The sequence below is a fragment of the Artemia sp. Qi Xiang Cuo genome, chromosome 1, assembly GCF_049724085.1.
Source record: "Artemia sp. Qi Xiang Cuo chromosome 1, ASM4972408v1, whole genome shotgun sequence".
Classification (NCBI taxonomy): Eukaryota; Metazoa; Arthropoda; class Branchiopoda; order Anostraca; family Artemiidae; genus Artemia; species Artemia sp. Qi Xiang Cuo.
In genome coordinates this window covers 72,476,491-72,496,975 of record NC_142794.1, presented here as the reverse complement: position 1 = coordinate 72,496,975, position 20,485 = coordinate 72,476,491, and the positions used below count along the sequence as shown (strand labels likewise).

Here is a 20,485-nt window from a genome sequence, read left to right as displayed (position 1 = left end):
CTAATTTAATGTTTTTACCATGTTTAAGATAGGTTAGCTTAGCTTATCATGAGCGCTCATGATAAGTTAACCTAACCTAACTTAAACATGGAGAAATGTTTCTAATTATTTATTAATATTTATTTATTCCTAACCTAGCCTAACCTATTGTTTTTGGTGGTTAGATGAATGAACTGAATTTAAGAAAAATTTGAAATAAAGTGAAACTTTTTATCTTCATGGTAAATAATCATAATCATAGTATAGCCATTCCTATCTTCTATAGAAAAATTTAGAATTGAACTTTAAATTTTCCATGTCTTTGAGAAATTAGGAACTGAAATGAAAGCTTTTTCATTTTCATTGGTAAATTTCAGAATTGAGCTAACTTTTTTTCTCTTCTCTAAGAAAATTCAGAAGAGAACTTGTACATGTTGCACTTCTTCGAGAAAACTCAGAATTAAAGTGGAGCTCCATATCTTCATGAAGAATATTCACACACAAGTTCCATTTGAAGAGTGTCGTGAGGTCCCCTACCCCAACCCCAAAGGCCCCCGGTCCCCCTAATGCCCTTCGAGCCCCCCAAGACCACCGGGACCCCTTCCCCCTATTTTTTAAAATAATTTGAATTTTTTTAACATGGTATTTTTAAACTTTTTTACGTATCTTAAAATGACATGAAATATGCTTACGGCTCTACCAATCGTACTCTGTGCTTGTTCATAGACACGACGCGGCTTTTCCACTGGTACTCTATGGCAGGTTATTGACACTACCTAGTTCATTGCGTGCATTAAATCAGTATTTTTTACGCAGTGGTAGGATAAACACACAATTCATATCTGTAAAAAAGTGAAAATGAATTATTCGACGAAAGCATGTGCACATGAAAAAATCATCGTCGTGTTGAATGCTGACAAGGAGAAATACCTGAACTATGAAACCAGTGCAAGTGGTAACACTATTGGAAATGTATGCGTACGTTGTCATGACAGTGAGAAGTTAGATTTCTTTGGAATACCCAAGGATTTCAATCGTGTAAACGGTGGATATGCGAGGGTAACATTACCAAAGAAATTAGTGCTCAAAGAGAATGCAAACTTAAAAATAATTGACGATGATCAGGGACAACTCCTTGCTACTGTTACTGGTAACACATTACCTGTTGATACCTCCTATCATCATCTTTCCGGTATTAGTATTTTAAAGAGAAGAAGAAGAAGACAGGCATACTCCTTCAATAAAGTCATTAATCATATCTTGGCAATAGGCCTAAACTGATGTCTATGAAAAAATAATGTGATCATAGACCTTGAAATCGCAGCCAGAATATAAAGGATAATAGCAGACAATATCATCAATGAATGTAAAGATGAATTTACGGAAAGTGAAGCGCAAGTGTACTAATAATGTATAATAATGTATTTAACGTATTTTAATATTAATATTCTACATGTCGTTATTTCATTAAAAACAACTTATGCACTATTTTGTTAAGTGTTCATTATTTTTAGGGTATGCTAGAACGTCAAACGTTCAGAATATCTATCAAAAAGGTCAGAGATGTAATAAAAAGAATTTTTAGAGATAAAGATACTACTAGCAGACTCAATTTTTCATAGAAGATAGAAAAGTTCAAGATCTCTTCTGAATTTTACCAAAGAACACAATTCATTTCTAATTTCACCAGAGAAAATAAAAAGCATCCACTTCAGTTTTAAGTTCGCCAAGACATAAAAAAATTAAAGTTCAGTTCTAAATTTTTCCATAGAAGATAGGAAAAGTTACACTATGATTGTGATTATTTTCCATGAAGATAAAAAGTTTGACTTTAATTCTAAATTTTCTTAAATTCAGTTCCGACCTTTCTCAAAGAGATGAAAAAATTTAAAGTTCTGTCCCAAATATTTCCCCGGAAGCTGTAAAGTAAAGTTGTGGATGAAAAGGATGGACGCTTCAACTTGTAAAATGGGTTTAGGAAGGATATTAAGAAAAGAACATGTTTTGAAGTACCCTTTGAAAAGTTTTTCTTGGTGTTGGAGCATTCAAAAAGGCAATATAGTAAAGTTGTAGGTGAAAAGGATGGGTAGTTCAAAATGTAAAATGGGTTTAGGAAGGACATTAAGAAAAGAAATTGTTCTGAAATGCCTTTTGAAAAGTATTGCTTGGTGTTGGAGCATTCAAAAAAGCTGTAAAGTAAAGTTGTGGGTGAAAGGAATGTATACTTCAACTTGTAAAATGGGTTTAGGAAAGACATTAAGAAAAGAACTTGTCGTGAAATGCCCTTTGAAAAGTATTACTTGGTGCTGGAGCATTCAAAAAGGCAGTATAGTAAAGTTGTGGGTGAAAAGGATGGGTACTTCAATTTGTAAAATGGTTTTAGAAAGGACATTAACAAAAGAACTTGTTCTGAAATGCCTTTTGAAAAGTATTACTTGGTGTTGGGGCATTCAAAAAAGCTGTAAAGTAAAGTTGTGGATGAAAAGGATGGATGCTTCAACTTGTAAAATGGGCTTAGGAAGGACATTAAGAAAAGAACTTGTTGTGAAATGCCTTTTGAAAAGTAATACTTGGTGTTGGAGCATTCAAAAAGCTGTAAAGTAAAGTTTTGGATGAAAAAGATGAGTACTTCAACTTGTAAAATGGGTTTAGGACGGTCACTAAGAAAATAACTGGTTCTGAAATGCCCTTAGAAAAGTATTTCTTAGTGTTGGGGTATGCAAAAAGTCATAAAGTAAAGTTGTGGGTGAAAAGGATGGGTTCTTCAACTAGTTAAATGGGTTTGGGAAGGACATTAAGAAAAGAACTTGTTCTGAAATGCCCTTTTAAGAGTATTGCTTGGTATTGGAGCATTCAAAAAGCTGTAATTTAAAGTTGTGGGTGAAAAGGATAGGTACTTCAACCTGTAAAATGGGTTTAGAAAGGACATTAAGAAAAGAACTTGTTCTGAAATGCTCTTTGAAGAGTATTGCTTGGTGTTGGAGCATTCAAAAAGCTGTAAATTAAAGTTGTGTGTGAAAAGGATGGGTACTTCAACTTGTAAAAAGGGTTTAGGAAGGACATTAAGAAAAGAAATTGTTCTGAAATGCCCTTTGAAAAGTATTGCTTGGTGTTGGAGCATTCAAAAAGCTCTAAAGTAAAGTTGTGTGTGAAAAGGATGGGTAGTTCAACTTGTAAAATGGGTTTAGGAAGGACATTAAGAAAAGGACTTGTCCTGAAATGCCCTTTGAAGAGTATTGCTTGGTGTTGGAGCATTCAAAAAGCTGTAAAGTAAAGTTGTGTGTGAAAAGGATGGGTACTTCAACTTGTAAAATGGGCTTAAGAAGGACATTAAGAAAAGAAATTGTTCTGAAATGCCCTTTGAAAAGAATGCTTGGCGTTGGAGCATTCAAAAAGCTGTAAAGTAAAGTTGTGTGTGAAAAGGATGGGTACTTCAACTTGTAAAATGGGTTTAGGAGGGACATTAAGAAAAGAACTTGTTGTGAAATGCCCTTTGAAAAGTATTGCTTGGTGTTGGAGCATTCAAAAAAGCAGTATAGTAAAGTTGTGGGTGAAAAGGATGGGTACTTCAACTTGTAAAATGGGTTTAGGATGGACATTAAGAAAAGAACTTGTTCTGAAAAGATATAATAAAGCCTTAAAAAAGTATTAAAAAATGGGGGCTCAGGGGCCTTTGGGACGCCGGGGGCCCTTTGGGGCGCCGGGGGACCGTTGAGGACCGGGGGCTTCCTTCGGGGTTGGGGTAAGGGGACCAGTGGTCTTTGGGTTTGGGGTGACTATTTTCTATGAAGATAAAAAGTGTCACTTTAATTCTAAATTTTCTTAAATTCAGTTCCGACCTTTCTCAAAGAGATGAAAAAATTTAAAGTTCTGTTCCAAATATTTCCCCGGAAGAATTGATCAATTCTATTTTCCTAAAATAATATAAAATTTTCCACTTCAATTCAGATTTTTCTCAAAGAGATAAACAAATTTAAAATATTGTTCCAAATTTTTCTTAGAAGATAGAAAAGTTCAAGTTCTCTTCTGAATTTTACCAAAGAACATAATTCAATTCTAATTTCTCCAGAGAAAATAGAAAGCTTCCACTTCAGTTTTAAGTTCGCCAAGACATAAAAAATTTAAAGTTCAGTTCTAAATTTTTCCTTAGAAGATAGGAAAAGTTAAACTATGATTGTGATTATTTTCCGTGAAGATAAAAAGTTTCACTTTAATTCAAAATTTTCTTAAATTCAGTTCCGAACTTTCTCAAAGAGATGAAAAAATTTAAAGTTCTGCTCCAAATATTTTCCCGGAAGAAGAAAAGTTCAACTTCGATTCTGAATTTTCTCAATGGAAGTGTAATAAGTTATTGATCTATTCTATTTTCCCAAAATAATATAAAAAGTTTCCACTTCAGTTCAGATTTCTATCAAAGAGATGAAAAAATTAAAATACTATTCCAAATTTCTTATAGAAGATAGAAAAGTTCAAGTTCTCTTCTGAATTTTATCAGCGAACACAATTCAATTCTAATTTCTCCAGAGAAAATAAAAAGCTTCCACTTCAGTTTTAAGTTCACCAAGACATTAAAAATTTAAATTTCGGCTCTAAATTTTTCTTTAGAAGATAAGAAAAGTTATATTGTGTGATTGTGATTATTTTTAACTATATAGTTATATAGTTATATGATTGTGATTATTTTCTATGAAAATAAAAAGTTTCACTTTAATTCTAAATTTTCTTAAATTCAGTTCCGACCTTTCTCAAAGAGATGAAAAAATTTAAATTTCTGTTCCAAATATTTCCCCGGAAGCTGTAAAGTAAAGTTGTGGATGAAAAGGATGGATGCTTCAACTTGTAAAATGGGTTTAGGAAGGATATTAAGAAAAGAACTTGTTGTGAAGTACCCTTTGAAAAGTATTGCTTTGTGTTGGAGCATTCAAAAAGGCAGTATAGTAAAGTTGTGGGTGAAAAGGATGGGTACTTCAACTTGTAAAATGGGTTTAGGAAGGACATTAAGAAAAGAAAGTGTCTAAAATGCCTTTTGAAAAGTATTGCTTGGTTTTGGAGCATTCAAAAAAGCTGTAAAGTAAAGTTGTGGGTCAAAAGGATGGGTACTTCAACTTGTAAAATGGATTTGGGAAGGACATTAAGAAAAGAACTTCTCGTAAAATGCCCTTTGAAAAGGATTGCTTGGTGTTGTAGCATTCAAAAAGCTGTAAAGTAAAGTTGTGTGTAAAAAGGATGGGTACTTCAATTTGTAAAATGGGTTTAGGAAGGACATTAAGAAAAGAACTTGTTCTGAAATGCCTTTTGAAAAGTATTGCTTGGTGTTATTGCATTCAAAAGCTGTAAAGTAAAGTTGTGGATGAAAAGGATGGATGCTTCAACTTGTAAAATGGGTATAGGAAGGACATTAAGACAAGAACTTGTTGTGAAATGCCTTTTGAAAAGTATTGCTTGGTGTTGGAGCATTCGAGAAAGCTGTAAAGTAAAGTTGTAGGATGAAAAAGATGAGTACTTCAAGTTGTAAAATTGGTTTAGGATGGACATTATGAAAAGAACTTGTTCTGAAATGTCCTTTGAAAAGTATTGCTTGGTGTTGGGGCATAAAAAAAAGCAGTATAGTAAAGTTGTGTGTGAAAAGGATGGGTACTTCAATTTTTAAAATGGGGTTCCGACGGTCACTAAGAAAAGAACTGGTTCTGAAATGGCTTTGAAAAGTATTGCTTGGTGTTGGAGCATTCAAAAGCTGTAAAGTAAAGTTTTGGGTGAAAAGGATGGGTACTTCAACATGTAAAAATGGGTTTAGGAAGGACATTAAGAAAAGAACTTGTTCTGAAATGCCCTTTGAAAAGTAATGCTTGGTGTTGGAGCATTCAAAAAAGCAGTATAGTAGAGTTGTGTGTGAAAAGGATGGGTACTTCAATTTGTAAAATGGGTTTAGGAAGGACATTAAGAAAAGAAATTGTTCTGAAATGCCCTTTGAAAAGTATTGCTTGGTGTTGGAGCATTCAAAAAGCTCTAAGGTGATGCTGTTGGTGAAAAGGATGGGTATTTCAACATGTAAAATGGGTATAGGAAGGTCATTAAGAAAAGAACTTGTTCTGAAATGCCCTTTGAAGAGTATTGCTTGGTGTCGGGCATTCAAAAAAGCTGTAAAGTAAAGTTGTGGGTGAAAAGGATGGGTACTTCAATTTGTAAAATGGGTTTTTGGAGGGACATTAAGGAAAGAACTTGTTCTGAAATGCCTTTTGAAAAGTATTGCTTGGTGATGAGCATTCAAAAGGCTGTAAAGTAAAGTTGTGTGTAAAAAGGATGGGATAGTTCAATTTATAAAATGGGTTTAGGAGGGACATTAAGAAAAGAACTGGTTCTGAAATGCCTTTGAAAAGTATTGCTTGGTGTTGGAGCATTCAAAAAAAGCAGTATAGTAAAGTTGTGGGATGAAAAGGATGGGTACTTCAACTTGTAAAATGGGTTTAGGATGGACATTAAGAAAATATCTTGTTCTGAAAAGATATAATAAAGCCTTAAAAAAGTATCAAAAATGTGGGGCGGCTCAGGGGCCTTTGGGGTGCCGGGGGCCCTTTGGGGTGTTGGGGGACCTTTGAGGACCGGGGGCTTCCTTGGGGGTTGGGGTAGGGGGATCGGAGTCCTTTGGGGTTGGGGTAGGGGGATCGGAGACCTTTGGGGTTGGAGTAGGGGGATTGGAGTCCTTTGGGGTTGGAGCAGAGGACCTCACGACACTGTTGAAATGAACGTTATGTATTATAACGACCATACAGCTTTAATGTAAAATCTTTTTCTAAATTCTTTTCATAAATCATCTTTTAAAATGTCTTTGGTGGTTTTGCCGGAGTAATTCCCTAAATCTTCTAAATTGCTTTTGCCCAAATAATACCTAAGCGTAATTTCAGCGTGTTCCTTTTGTTTTTGGCATCCCTGCGCCGTCACATTTCAAATTACTAAGAAACCTTTTCTTGAATCTATAATTCCCCTTAGATACAACAAATTAATTCCCCTTTCTTGACAAATCAATCAACCATGACATCATCTGTCAGACATTAAAAAAATTCACCCCGGCAACAATTCTACTGGTCGAACTCCAAAGATATTAATAAACTTTGCCCCGGAAACAATTCTCTTGGAAATACATCAAAGACATTAACATAACATAACATAACAAAACATAACAAAACAAAAAGTAACAACAACGACAAAACCAGATCTTGAAAGAAGTCACATTGACTCTGTCCTCGTTAGACTCAATAATCCAGAAAACATCCATCAAAGTGAGGAAAATACTATTTTTCCATTCTCACTGACAAAAAACATAAAAACATCCATCAAAGTGAAAAAGTTCCTGTTTTTCCATTTTCAATGACAAAAACCATAAAACAGACATAAATTACTAGTGACATCTGAGAAAAACATCAAATAAATTGACCGACACACATAACCGTCCAAGAAACAACCATAAATATGAGAAAATTCCTGTTTTTTCATGTGACAAAAATTCTGTTTTTTCATTCTCAGTGAGAAAACCATAAACCACGTGGTTAGTACGGAAGAATAAGATAGGTATCTACTTGTTTCTCCAAACGTGACTCACATTTCAGAGCACATAATTATGCAAGTCGACAAACCGTCAGAGTAATACGTCAGCAGAAGTATATACGTCAGAGCCATAGTTTCAGTTGCTACTTTGGTTTCCATCAGAAACATTTGTCATTGCACTTGCGCAAAGGCCGGGTCATAAAGCTTGCGTGGTTTGAGGTCTCTGTCAAAAATGTTCACAGAAGGGTATAGGACTTTTCCCACTTGTATATTACATTTACTGTGATGTGTGTTTTTGTTTATATTGTATTGCGTAATGGTTTTAAATTAAACGAGTACAGTGAGTAGATTGTGTCTTCTGGATAAGAATACTTTAAGTTCTTTGGAACCTTTCCAAGATGCTTTTGAGGCCAATGAGCTCTATCAGAGGGAGTGGCCCCTTCATTGTTAAAGCAATATCCTTTCGGCACTTTAAATAGCTTTAAGACGGGTATGGTTCTTTTACTCAAGAGCTTTTAGACAGAATGTGGCTCTTCAGTCCTATATTATATTTCTATAGAAGCCATAGAAATTATTGAACCGTATCATAGCAATTTTCTTTTGATAGCTTTTAGAAAGGGCGTGGTTCTTCAGTCCTAAGTTATATTTCTATAACTTATATAGGTATCAGTGAACCATATCAAGTCTATCCACTTTTAAGGCAAAGTAGCTTTTTAAATTGGCGTTGTTCTTTAAGCTGGTATGTTCTTAACTATCAATGCTTTTAAAGAATATATTTTTTGGAAAAGTTTTTTTAATTAGTTTATTGTTTTTGGGGTGAGTCTCGTTCTTCACACTCTTCACACTGATTTTGTTTTTAGTTACCAATTCTTTAAAAAATATATTTTCTGGAAAGTTTGTTAAGTTAGTAAATTGCTTTTAGAAGCGGTTGTGATTGTGGTTTGATTTTAGGCGTTGACGCTTTTACTCCGGCCTTGAGTGTAGATATAAGAAACTTGATAGAGAGTTAGTATCACACTTCCCAATTGACACTTGACTATCTTGCATCGATTAAAGTCCGAAACACCTTCTATTATTCAAAATGAGTGGTTTTAAACTACTGCAATTCGAAGGAGTTGACAATTATCATATAAAGACGAGAGTGCCAAATATAGAAGTGGAAATTGCATAGGATTGTCGGATAACATTTTAGTGGGAAGATATGTTCTCTAGATATGTCATATCTTTGAGTAAATTTAAGTTAGAAGAACAATTATGCTTTGCAGGTAAAGTGGACCTTATGTATAACCAGACTACAAGTTGGATTAAATGGAATCAAGAAAGACACAGAGGACAATGGACTGGAACGTCTTGTGAAAAGAGAGTGAATATGTATTATTTTATTATTATATTTCTGACAATAAAAATGTTTTATAGTGATTTATTCCTGGTTAAAAATTTTTAGTTTACCGTAAAATCCTCTCCCTAGGGAACCAATAGGCGATGAAAATGTGCTTAAAAATAGAAAAAAAATAACTTTTTATATGAGTTATTTCAGTTTATAATTGAAAGTGCGAGTGTCAAGAACCAAAAATATGGATGGATTTGAGAAAAAAAATCATCCAGAATCTTGTGACTTTGGAAATATGTTTGAATCGAAATGACCAGTTTCAAAAGTTATCATTACGAAAGAAAATATTCTTTCAAAGAATGCTTGACAATATCATGAAAAACGAATCTCCATCTTTGAATATTTGTATGAACCTTTTACGTTGTGGGTGAAATGCATTCGCACAATTTACTGACATACTAATCGAAACAAATCAAAATTATATTGTGGATTTGCTATTGAACACTACCTAAACATTCTAAGTTTATTTAAAAGTCTATCTGAATGATTGGTTTATAAGAACAGCAAATTAGTCGACAATTTAAAAAAAATCCCAAGCATGTTTCAATTGATTTTGAAGTAAGACACCTTGTGTCTCTCTCACTCTCTCTCTCTCTCTCTCTCTCTCTCTCTCTCTCTCTCTCTCTCTCTCTCTCTCTCTCTCTCTCTCTCTCTCTCTCTCTCTAGATGTAAACTCCATAGAAGTAAACTTCTCCATGTCTTGGAGAAGTTTGTGATTCTCAAGTTAGAGGTTTCCTGTGCTCAAACTATCACTATGATAAATGTGATCAGTGGAAAAATACCTATCCAGGTATGATTGAGAAACCTCTCAACGAACATTTAGTTTAATTGTAAGAGAATGGTATTGTCATGGATTTAAATTGTTTTGGGAAGAAAAATTTGGTCCACGATTCAATTGTCGAAACAACAAGAGAGTACGGTTTCTGTGTCATCGTTGTGAAGACATTGATAATTATGATTATAACCCTTGAGATTTTTATTTGGCTGATACAAAGAGCAATTCTTCCTTTGAGAATTTTGTTTGTGACATTACATCGATTCAACAAATTGAAACCCTTGAATCTTACAATATGAATAGAATAAGTACCATTGACTTCCCAAAGAGATATGATAAAACTGAAACTACGTTGTATTGCATTAAATGTGATACTGACTTTTCCCCACATGACCAATACAAGGTGTATGCTTACGATCTACCACCACTAGTTGTTGTTGACTACGATGAATACCTACATGTAGAAGAAGAAATTTAAAGAAAACGAAAAAGACTTTTTTTGCATATATATATATATATATATATATATATATATATATATATATATATATATATATATATATATATATATATATATATATATATATATATATATATATATATATATATATATATAAAAAAAAAAAAAAAAAAAAAAAAAAAAAAAAAAAAAAAAAAAAAAAAAAAAAAAAAAATATATATATATATATATATATATATATATATATATATATATATATATATATATATATATATATATATATATATATATATATATATATATATATATATATATATATATATATATATATATATATATATATATATATATATATATATATATATATATATATATATATGTAAATAAACAAAATTTTACAAATATGATTTGAATATTTTATTCTTAGAGTTCTGAAATCAATATTATCCAGATAGGAGAGGGTATTTTCCACAATGAAATCGTTCAGGCGATGATTCTCCAGGTAAATTTTGATAAATTCCTTGTGTGTATATCCACGATATCGGAAAACGAAATGCAACCGTGCATGAAATCCACAGCTTTTGGTTGTCAAATCTTGTACATTATTCTGGTTTTGAACACTAGATATCCCCTTGCTTTCAATATAGGTGCTGATATGAGGGGTTTGGAATGTATATGGAAGACCAAAAGCATTGAAAAGCTCAATACTTTTCCTAGTTTGAAACAGGCATAGCCAGTGACAAGTATTTCTCATATTTGACGGACTGCTAATGGAAATGAACGAGTCCAAGTTAAATATATCAATTATTTAATTTGTATTCATCGTGTCAGGTGTACTGGAACAGTATCGTCGGGGTTGATCTACCAATTGGGATAAAATTGACTCAGTGATATTAATGTGATACTTTCAGTCAAAGCTTCAATGGATGTGCACTCTAAAAGTAAGTTCCCACTTATAAAAACACTCATATCTTGAGTGCCTGACAAGTCCAAAACAATTAAACCATGATTTTTGGAAAACATTGAATTTGTTATTCCATATTCAAATAGTTGTGAATCGTGATCTATTGATTGCACAGTCAATTCATACAGAGTTTTGTAAGATTTTTATCAAATGATAAAGTTTACAAGGGAATTCCATCCATCTTGCACACAAGACTGGATAAGACATAAACACACAGAGAGAGATTTTAACAAGATTAAATAAAACTTCACCATCAATCCCTGTCGCTGAGTCTTCGATTAAGTGATAATTTTCTTCTATTTTGGTTTTTAATAATTGCTCAGAAGTAGCCACATCTCTATTTGTGTACATGAAAACAATATCAAAACTACAAACTATTGTGTTTTCTGAAATACTTGTGTTATTAAGCTTTTTAACCAAATCTGCCGAATTGGCTTTAGTATATGCTACGATAGGTCTTAGGGGAATACCTTATTTATGCAGTTTTGGTAAGCCGTAAAATTTTGGACAGAAACTACCACGGGGGTCAAATTTTTGTATAATTGTGGTGTGATTTTACCATTCTGTTTTAGCTGTTATAATTCATTTATAATATTATTAGTAAATTGATCAGTAGAATCAAGAGTGATCGGTTTATATGTACTTGTGTCTTTTAAAAGTGAAACGATTTTGTTGGCATAGTCTGTCTTATCCATGACAACGATTGAGTGGCTTTTGTCTGCTTTGGTTATTATAATAGATGGGAGTTTGTGGAAGTTAGATAATATTTTTATGTCGTGCAAATTTTTTTGTGTGAAAGTGTTAGGAGACTTAGCCTTTTTTGGCTATTATAAAGGTATTTATGAGACAAGACCTAACTTAATCAGGGTTTGAAACAGATTGGTAGTATTTATGCAAAGCGGACTCTAAAGAGGAGACTATATCCGCCACGGGAACCTGTTTCGGCAGAAAAGAGAATTTTGGACCTTTTTCCAGTGTTTCGATTTCCTGGGTTTCAAATGTTCTAGAAGAAAAGGTTAACAATAGCGGGTCCAGGAGTGAATCTTGGAGAAAAAATACGGTTTCCCATCGAAGATTCCTCTCTCAATTTTTCCAATTTTGTATAAAGTCGTTCCTTTGACAAGTGAAAATCATGGCGAAACAAATTCCTTTCTAATCTAACAACTTGAGAAAAATCAACAGTGGACAGGTTTTCAAACAAAAAATTTTTTTGAGCCAATCGAAATTAGGCTCAAAATAAATAAAAATATTTCCTTAAATAGGGACTTAGAAGAATATTCACTGAATTCTTTACACTCAAATTTCATTAAAAATGATCTGACAAAATATTTTATTAAACCAATTGACAATAGTATTGAACCCATTACAAAAAGGCCTTTAAGAATAGCTGCTAAAAAAGCAAGATTAGCTTTGAATACTTGCAGTTAATAATTTCATTTTATTTTGTTTGAATGAATGAATTAATCTTCTCTCATCATTTTATTTATCATTCCTGGTTGACTTCGTTGAAGTAAGGATACTGGGGCTGTTTTAAAGGTTTTTAAAAAGCACTTTTAGTTTTAAACTTCGTATTTTAATGTGAGTTGTTTATATATATATATATATATATATATATATATATATATATATATATATATATATATATATATATATATATATATATATATATATATATATATATATATATATATATATATATATATATATATATATATATATATATATATATATATACACACACACAAAAATATATATATATATATATATATATATATATATATATATATATATATATATATATATATATATATATATATATATATATATATATATATATATATATATATATATATATATATATATATATATATATATATATATATATATATATATATATATATTCTTTAATGTTGTGCTGAAGACGGCCCTTGGACATAGGGCCGAAATATTCACCGATTTAAACTGCACTGTCTTGAAAAAAAAAAAATCCCTATTGTCTTTAAGTTGTGTTTGTTAAAACAAAACCAGTGCAAAGAGTGTGAAGAACCACACCTACCCCAAAAACAATCAACTAATTTAAAAATCTTTTCCAAAAAACATATTTTTAAAAGCATTGATAGTTAAAAACAAAACTGTGTGAAGAACAACACCCGTCTAAAAACTGTCAAAAGTACATGGACCTGATATGGTTCCCTGATTCCCATAGCAGTCATAGAAATACAACTTTAGACCGAAGAACTATACCATGTCTAAAAGCTATCAAAATAGCATTGCCATGATAAGTTTCAGTAATTCATATGGCCTCTATAGAATTATAACATAGGACTGAAGAACTACATTCTGTCTTAAAGCTCTTGAGTAAAATAAGCACATCCGTCTAAAAGCCATCAAATTTCGAAAGGTAATTGCTTTAACAGGCAAGGGGGTACTCACTCTGATATAGCTCATCAGCGTCAAAAGTACTCTGGAAATGAGCCAGGGAACGTACAGTACTCTTATCCAGAAGACACAATGTACTTTTGTGTTTAATAAATAGTTTCTTTTCTTCACTACCGCTTGTATAATAAAGTGCCAATGACGCAGTAAGTTTTATACTTTTATATTGTGAGAAGAAGGCAATACCCAGAAACTTGTTTGTAATGATTTTTTTTCGTTTCAACGTTGATTAGCATATCCAATTTAACTTTCACTCGTTTTAAGATTCATTTATTCATTTACATTAGTATCTATTGTTTGTTTGTTTGAATTATTTGTTTTTTCCGTTTTTTTCGTTTTTTTCTGAGATTGTTTATTTAATTTCTGTTCGCTTTGAATTTCATTTATTCTTGAATAGTAATTTCTGGTCGTTTTCAGTTTAAATTTTAGCAGTTTTTTGTATCTGCTGATCTTAAGTTTCAAATGGCCTTCAGTTTTCTTTGATAAACTTCTTTTTAAGAACTTTTTTGAATTAATCCTGAAAACAGGCATACAAGCTTCATTTCGAACCACCAATATCCGATAATTTTGATTTGCAGGTACGCAAACACGCTTTTTTCATTGTTTTTCTCTGCTGTTCATCACATTATCAAGTGGAAAAAGGGCGTTGGGGCGCTAATTGTCCTTGATCTTTTTTGACCTTTTAAAAGTGAACTAGAACAATCCATTTTCAATCAAATGAGCCCTCTCTGAAGTTTATACGAGCATTCCTTCTATAAGAACCATATATGTCCTCAGGGCAAAACTTAATATCTGTCCTCGGGCCCTGGAATACTTTTTACCCAGGAGTATTAATATCTGATGTTGTCATCTCGAACTTTTTATCGAATTGGTTTGGTGAACAAAAGAGTGTGGAGGGGCTATTTGCTTTCCGATCTCTTTTGAATCTGAGAAAATGAACTAGAACTTTCAATTTCCAATCAAATGAGCCCTCTCTGAAGTTTACACTAGCATCCCTTTCATGAGAACCATGTACGGCACCATTAAATAATTTACAATGCCTGCCCCCGGGCCCTGAGGGGCTTGTGTCGAAACCGGAGTTTTTGTTATCTGACCTTTGAACTATTTACAAAAATGGCTATCCGAAAATTTATATTGGGTAGCTTTTGGGAAAAATGACATGGGGTGGTGCTAGTTGCCCTCTGATCACTTTTGACTCTTAAAAATTGAACTAGAACTTTTCATTTCTATTCTAATGAGCCCTCTCTGAAGTTTTTACGAGCATCCCTTCCATAAAAATCATATATGCCCGCAGGACATAACTTGCACAGTGTGTTTGATTAATCTTATAGGGATGTATATCGCAAAACCACAAGAGGAGATATCTTAAAAAGAAGTGCTTTCTTACAGTCTGCTCCAAATTATTTTCCCATCAGGATCTACGTGGAATACCGATGCTTCAGGTTCTCCAGTAGATTTTGCCTCCATGAAGTATATATCTGGTAGCCATAAACAGTGTAGTACTCCTTTTGGAACCCTTATTGGACGACTGGTTTTTGACTTCAGCCTGCGGTCCAGCCACACAAGCCTCATGTAGAAAGAAATCGTAATCTCCTGAAAACACAAACACAAACTATGTTTGCTTATTATGCATGCAAACTATTTTTGTGATAAAGCTGAAGATTGTTCTTCGATTCACGGATTGTACCCCTTTGTGTCCTATGTTGGGATTAAATTTAGCTAATTTCAGTATTTAAGAGTTTAAAGGTATCTGAAATCGAAGGTATTGATTTGTAGTTTCGGTATCCAGAAAAAAAGTCATGTAAAAGCATGACTAATTTACACAGAGTACTTGTGGCTATAATTACTTACCAAAACTGTTACAATAGGACTTGAAGAAAACTTGGTGAAATTTTATTTTGATGTGCTACCAGCACTTTGATACTGGTAGGGGGAAGGGGCTACCTTACCCCCCTTTCCCCTCCAAGTACCAAGAATTTAAAATCATAGGGTATTTATATTGTTTTCTAGAAGACCTATTTTTCTTGAATGTAGTCGTAGTTGCCCTAACTAATACAAAGGGTCTCGTCTGTTTTATCCATTGGTTTTGTCAAGCTGCTATGTGTATTTCAAAAGCTTTTGGGTCCCGTAATTATCTAACTACTACCCCGGTTTCAGCCCCCTAGGAGGGCTGGTCTAATTAGTGAAGATGCGAAATTACTGAAAACTGTGATTCTATTAGAATTTAAAAGTGATATACGGTAGGTGTCAGGGCAATAATCAAATAACACTATATCAGTTGTAACAGCAAATTACATAATACCGATATCAGTTTCAAAATAAGAAGTCATATTTCAATATTTTCATCCAAGTTTCTTTTAACTAACGCTAAATTTCACAAAATATCTTGTTTTTCTTCTGTTATTAATTTCTGTCCTTATGCCTATACTCTTCATACCAATTCGGTGAGGGGAGCTGTTAAACTCTGGAAATAAAGTTTTTATATATTATTAGATGGAATCTACAGTTTTATTGTGACTGGTAAATGAAAAGCGTATATAGATAAGTGCTTAGAATCACAGCTCATCCTGAGCAGGTCCCAGTCTATAAATATTAAATTGTGTTTGGTAAATTTATAATCACTTGAATGTTTGATTTATTTCACCAATTTTTGTGCCAATTAAAGAAAAATATAGTGGATAAACATTTTGAGAATCAGGGACCCAAAAGATAATAAGGATATTGGGTTACCTATTTCAAGCTAGTTTATAAAGGTCTATTCCAATTTTGCTACGGAAAAATAACTAAAAAACAAACCGAATAAAGACTCAAGTCACGAAGACAAGAATAATTCAAATAATTTTGAGCTTGCAAATAAACAAAACAAGAATAAAAATTTAAGTTACGAAGCTCTCATGGGCATCCACAGGAGGGAGAGACAGGGGGCCATGGCCCCTGGAAAACCGGGACTATAAAATAATTATAAGGAAATCAAAGTAAAGAGAGCAGAGTAGGCGAAAACCAGGTAAAAGAGTGTATTAACCCATATTTGGCTGCCTGTCAATAGGTTTTGATCCTTAATAGGGATAATTTAAGCTCTACTTTGTGACTGAATGACCCCTTTTCATTTTTCCATAAATGATTTTCTATATGATTTGGTTGGAGTAAAAAATAAAATTCTTCATAGTGATGAATGCTAAGTAAATAGCGATCCTTGTCAATTGCAAAAGCATACGGACCAAAATACTGACAACATTAGATAAATGAATAAGTTTTTAATGGTGATTCTAAATGTGTATTTGTTTCAAATTTAAAGATCCCAAGTCATTAGTAAATTCCAAGTTATTAGTGCATAAGACGGTTCGCATAATTATAGAAAAAAAAAGAAGGAAAACAACTCAAAAAGGGGGCAATGTCGATAAGAAAAAAACACTGTCAAATTTAGTATGCATTAGTAGGCTACCCATGAGCTGATATCTGAAGGCATTTCAGTAAAAATTATTTAATTTTTTATTTTCCCTCAGAACAGATACATTTTTTTGTTTCTTATTATTATTTCTTTTTTTTAACAGTTGTTATTGTATTGATCTAGTTGTTCACTTCGAAAAATCTTTAATTTTTATAGTTATGAAGTATAGTATAAGGTCATCTAATATATTGGTTTTTGGCACTCAGAATTAAATTAAAAATATCAATATTATTGAGTAACGTTCAACACTTAAAACCTTTCTCAATAACGCCCAGCACAAGAAGTTCTTATTTGATTTTCTTAATCTTAGCTTTAATGTTTTACTTTGAACAAACTACTTCGAAAGAGCTTAAGTTTTAATAATCACTGATTTTGAAGAAATTAGCCCAAATATATCGGTAATTGATAACCACGTTGAAATAACGACATGGTTTATTTTTGTAATTACTTTAATTTTTTTATTTTTATGTTTACTTGACTTTACTTGACAAACTGTTTTCATTACTTTTTAAATAATTGCTGGTCTCTAAGCTTTACCACCCATCAAAAACTAGACAGAGAGCATTGAAATCTTGACCGTTTTTCTGCGTTTGTGAAAAAATTGTTTTCAAAAACTATAACGTTTCATAAAATTTAACTAAACTAATAAAAATATTTTTCCACTAAGAGTAAAGAGCAAACTTAAAATTAAAAGGAATTAAAGTTATTCTATATATGAGGGGGACTACCCCCGACTCGATCACTAAGCCACAAAAATTTAGAGCCTTGAAAAACCTTCTTTTCCAATTCAATTACCCTAGTACCCTTGTAAATGTTCTTAAATAGTTTGAATAAAAAGTCAAACTTCAGAGTAAAGAGCAAGGAGTTAAGGAAGAGACAGGCCCCCTCATTTCAAAAATAATTTCAATTTAAATAGGTTTTAAAACTGTCCCTTATTTCCAGTTGGAAATGCCCTTAAAAAATTTAATTTCTGACTGTTTTCCACATCAAACCTCTGCCTAGCCTTTCCAAGGTATAATCTGGGGTACCAGCCACTAAAACTCCTGGTTGATTTTGGTTAAAATTTATATATGGAATCAGCTTATTACACTGATTCCAAATATATAAAATGCACTAAGTTTAGTTCTAGGCATCAAAAGTTAAGAGCCTGAGAAAATTTGCCTGATTTTTCAAATAGAAAGAAAATATCCATAAAGATCAAAGAATCTGGGTAAAAATCACACCATCAGATTCAGCGTAGCTGGAAACCCTATTGTAGAAGTTTCAAGTTCCTATATACAAAATGTGAAATTTTGTAATTTTTGCTAGAAAACAGATCACGGATGCGTGTTTATTTGTTTTTTTTCTGGTTTTCTTTTTTTTCTAGAGGTGATCGTATAGAAATAAGGGTCCTAGAAAATCGGGAGAGTCATAATTTTAACGGAAAATCAAAAATCGGAAAATTTTAAGTGACAGAAAAGATTGGAGGGCAACTGCCCCGCTCTTACGCCCATTTATTTTCCAAAGCTATCTGATCAAGATTTTGGGAGAGCCATTTTGTTCAGTAGGCTATAGTTTAAAGATCAAATAAATATGACCTTAGAGGAAAAATGACCCCCCAGATTCCGTGGGGTGAAGTCTATAAGCTATGAAAACTGCCCATTGTTTACGTACAGTATTGTTATTGGGAGGTATACAGACATTTTCTAGGGAGATTCTGTGCAAGGGGTGGATTTCCATTGGAATATTTTTGGGGGGTCGAGGGGAGAGGGTTAAATTTTCCAGTGAAAATTTTACACTGGGGGGATTTGACAGAAATCGAATGCAAAATTCTTTTAATTGCCTTACATTCTCTTTGCCAACTAATTTTGCATGTGGAGATGTTTTGGACGAAATATCCGAGAGCTATTTTACACGAGTTTTGATTTCCGGAAAAACGTTTCTACCGTAGCTAGAAAGCTAGAAAGCTAGGCCAGCTAGGAAGAGGTGAAAGGGGTTAGGAACTCCACTTGTTAATTTCCCTATGCTAATTTCCCTATTGGCGTCACAGAAGTGCCTACGGTGATACTACTGGAGTATCTACTAATGAAATCATATCCCCTCGTCTCACCGACACAGGGTGGCACTAATGAAAATTTAAATATTTTCATTGTTTTTAGGCTTTCTATGTATCGAGAAAACTAAATGGAGATCTCTAATAGTGTTTTATATTAATAAAATGATTGATGATGATTGACTGATTTTAATTAATATAATATTAACAAAAGACAGCTTGTCATTTTTCTTACACTCCACTGTAAATTTAATATTGTTATCAAAACTACTTAAATTATTACAGAAATGGTCTAAGGAATTAAAACAGTGTTTCTAAATGTAGACTACATCATCCATGAATCTACCCAAGAAACAAGGGATGATTCTGAAACTGTGTATAGTGGATGTTTCAGTAGAATCTATGAAATGATTTGCCTACAAATGAGAGAGGGATTCTCCCATGGGTAAACAAAAAAACCTGCCTTTAAAACTCCCCTCTAAAACCAAAATAAAAAGAATATTCATTTACCAGGATAACTAGTTTCATAATGACTTCAATATCCAATCTAGTCAAGGTCAAATCTTGTATTTAATCAAAATGTTTTTGTAGTTTACTCTTTAATATGTCCTCTCACTTTTTACGTCACAACTTCAATATATGGAAACAATGTCAAAAGTGCAGAGAATTGAATTCTCTTCCAATACAAAATTTCGTAATTTATTGGTGAGATCAATCGAATTTTTAAAGATGATTTCTGTGTTCCCCAAAAAGGACGCAATAACACAGACAACCACTTACCTAAATTCAAAGCAGGCAATGGAAAAGTTGACACAATGGGACGGAAGGGGGCACCAGTCTTATGAATCTTGGGTAGATCATAGATCTTGGGTGAAGAAAACCTCTTGGAAAAATTTATTATAAAATTGTGGGGTAATGTGTAAATTGTTTTTCAGTTACTCCAATTCCTTTCTTGTCGGCTTTACATATTTATCTGTACGAACAAAATCCAGTTTTTTTAAGTAATGGTGTTAGAAATAATGGTTTTCATTTGACGATCATAATCAACATTGTTCATAATTGCAATAGTGTTGCCTTTATCCGCTTTGGTGATAGTAAGGACCTTATCCTTTTTCAAATCCGAAAGTATGTTAATGTCATTTTCTGTTTAATATATTTTCCAATTTTTTGCTCATATTAAAAGTGTTTAGTTTCCCTAAGATCTCGGCTCTAAGTTCTGAGGAGCCTCAACTTTATTAATAGGAGCCATAAACCCTGACTCCACCTTGGAAAATATTTTTGAATAAGAGATCGGTGTTGGAAAACAGAACTTAAAACCCTTCGACAAAGCTGCTTCCTGTTGACTATTGAGAGGTTTAGATGACAAGTTCTTAATGGCAGGACCTAGACAAAAACAAGGATAAAAAAAAATCCGAATCCTGGAACTGCTAAAATAAAAGTCTATTAAACTTGTTATCCA

General features: G+C 32.7%; 1 protein-coding gene across 1 annotated transcript in view; it reads right to left on the bottom strand.

Annotated features, from left to right (window-relative positions):
• Positions 1-20,485, bottom strand: part of LOC148956693 (gamma-aminobutyric acid receptor subunit rho-3-like) — a 98,167-nt gene that overhangs the window by 32,559 nt on the left and 45,123 nt on the right. The window contains exon 4 of the mRNA XM_089086790.1: positions 14,934-15,139. Within this exon, the coding sequence (XP_088942916.1) occupies positions 14,934-15,139 (206 nt within the window). The remainder of the gene's footprint in view (positions 1-14,933; positions 15,140-20,485) is intronic.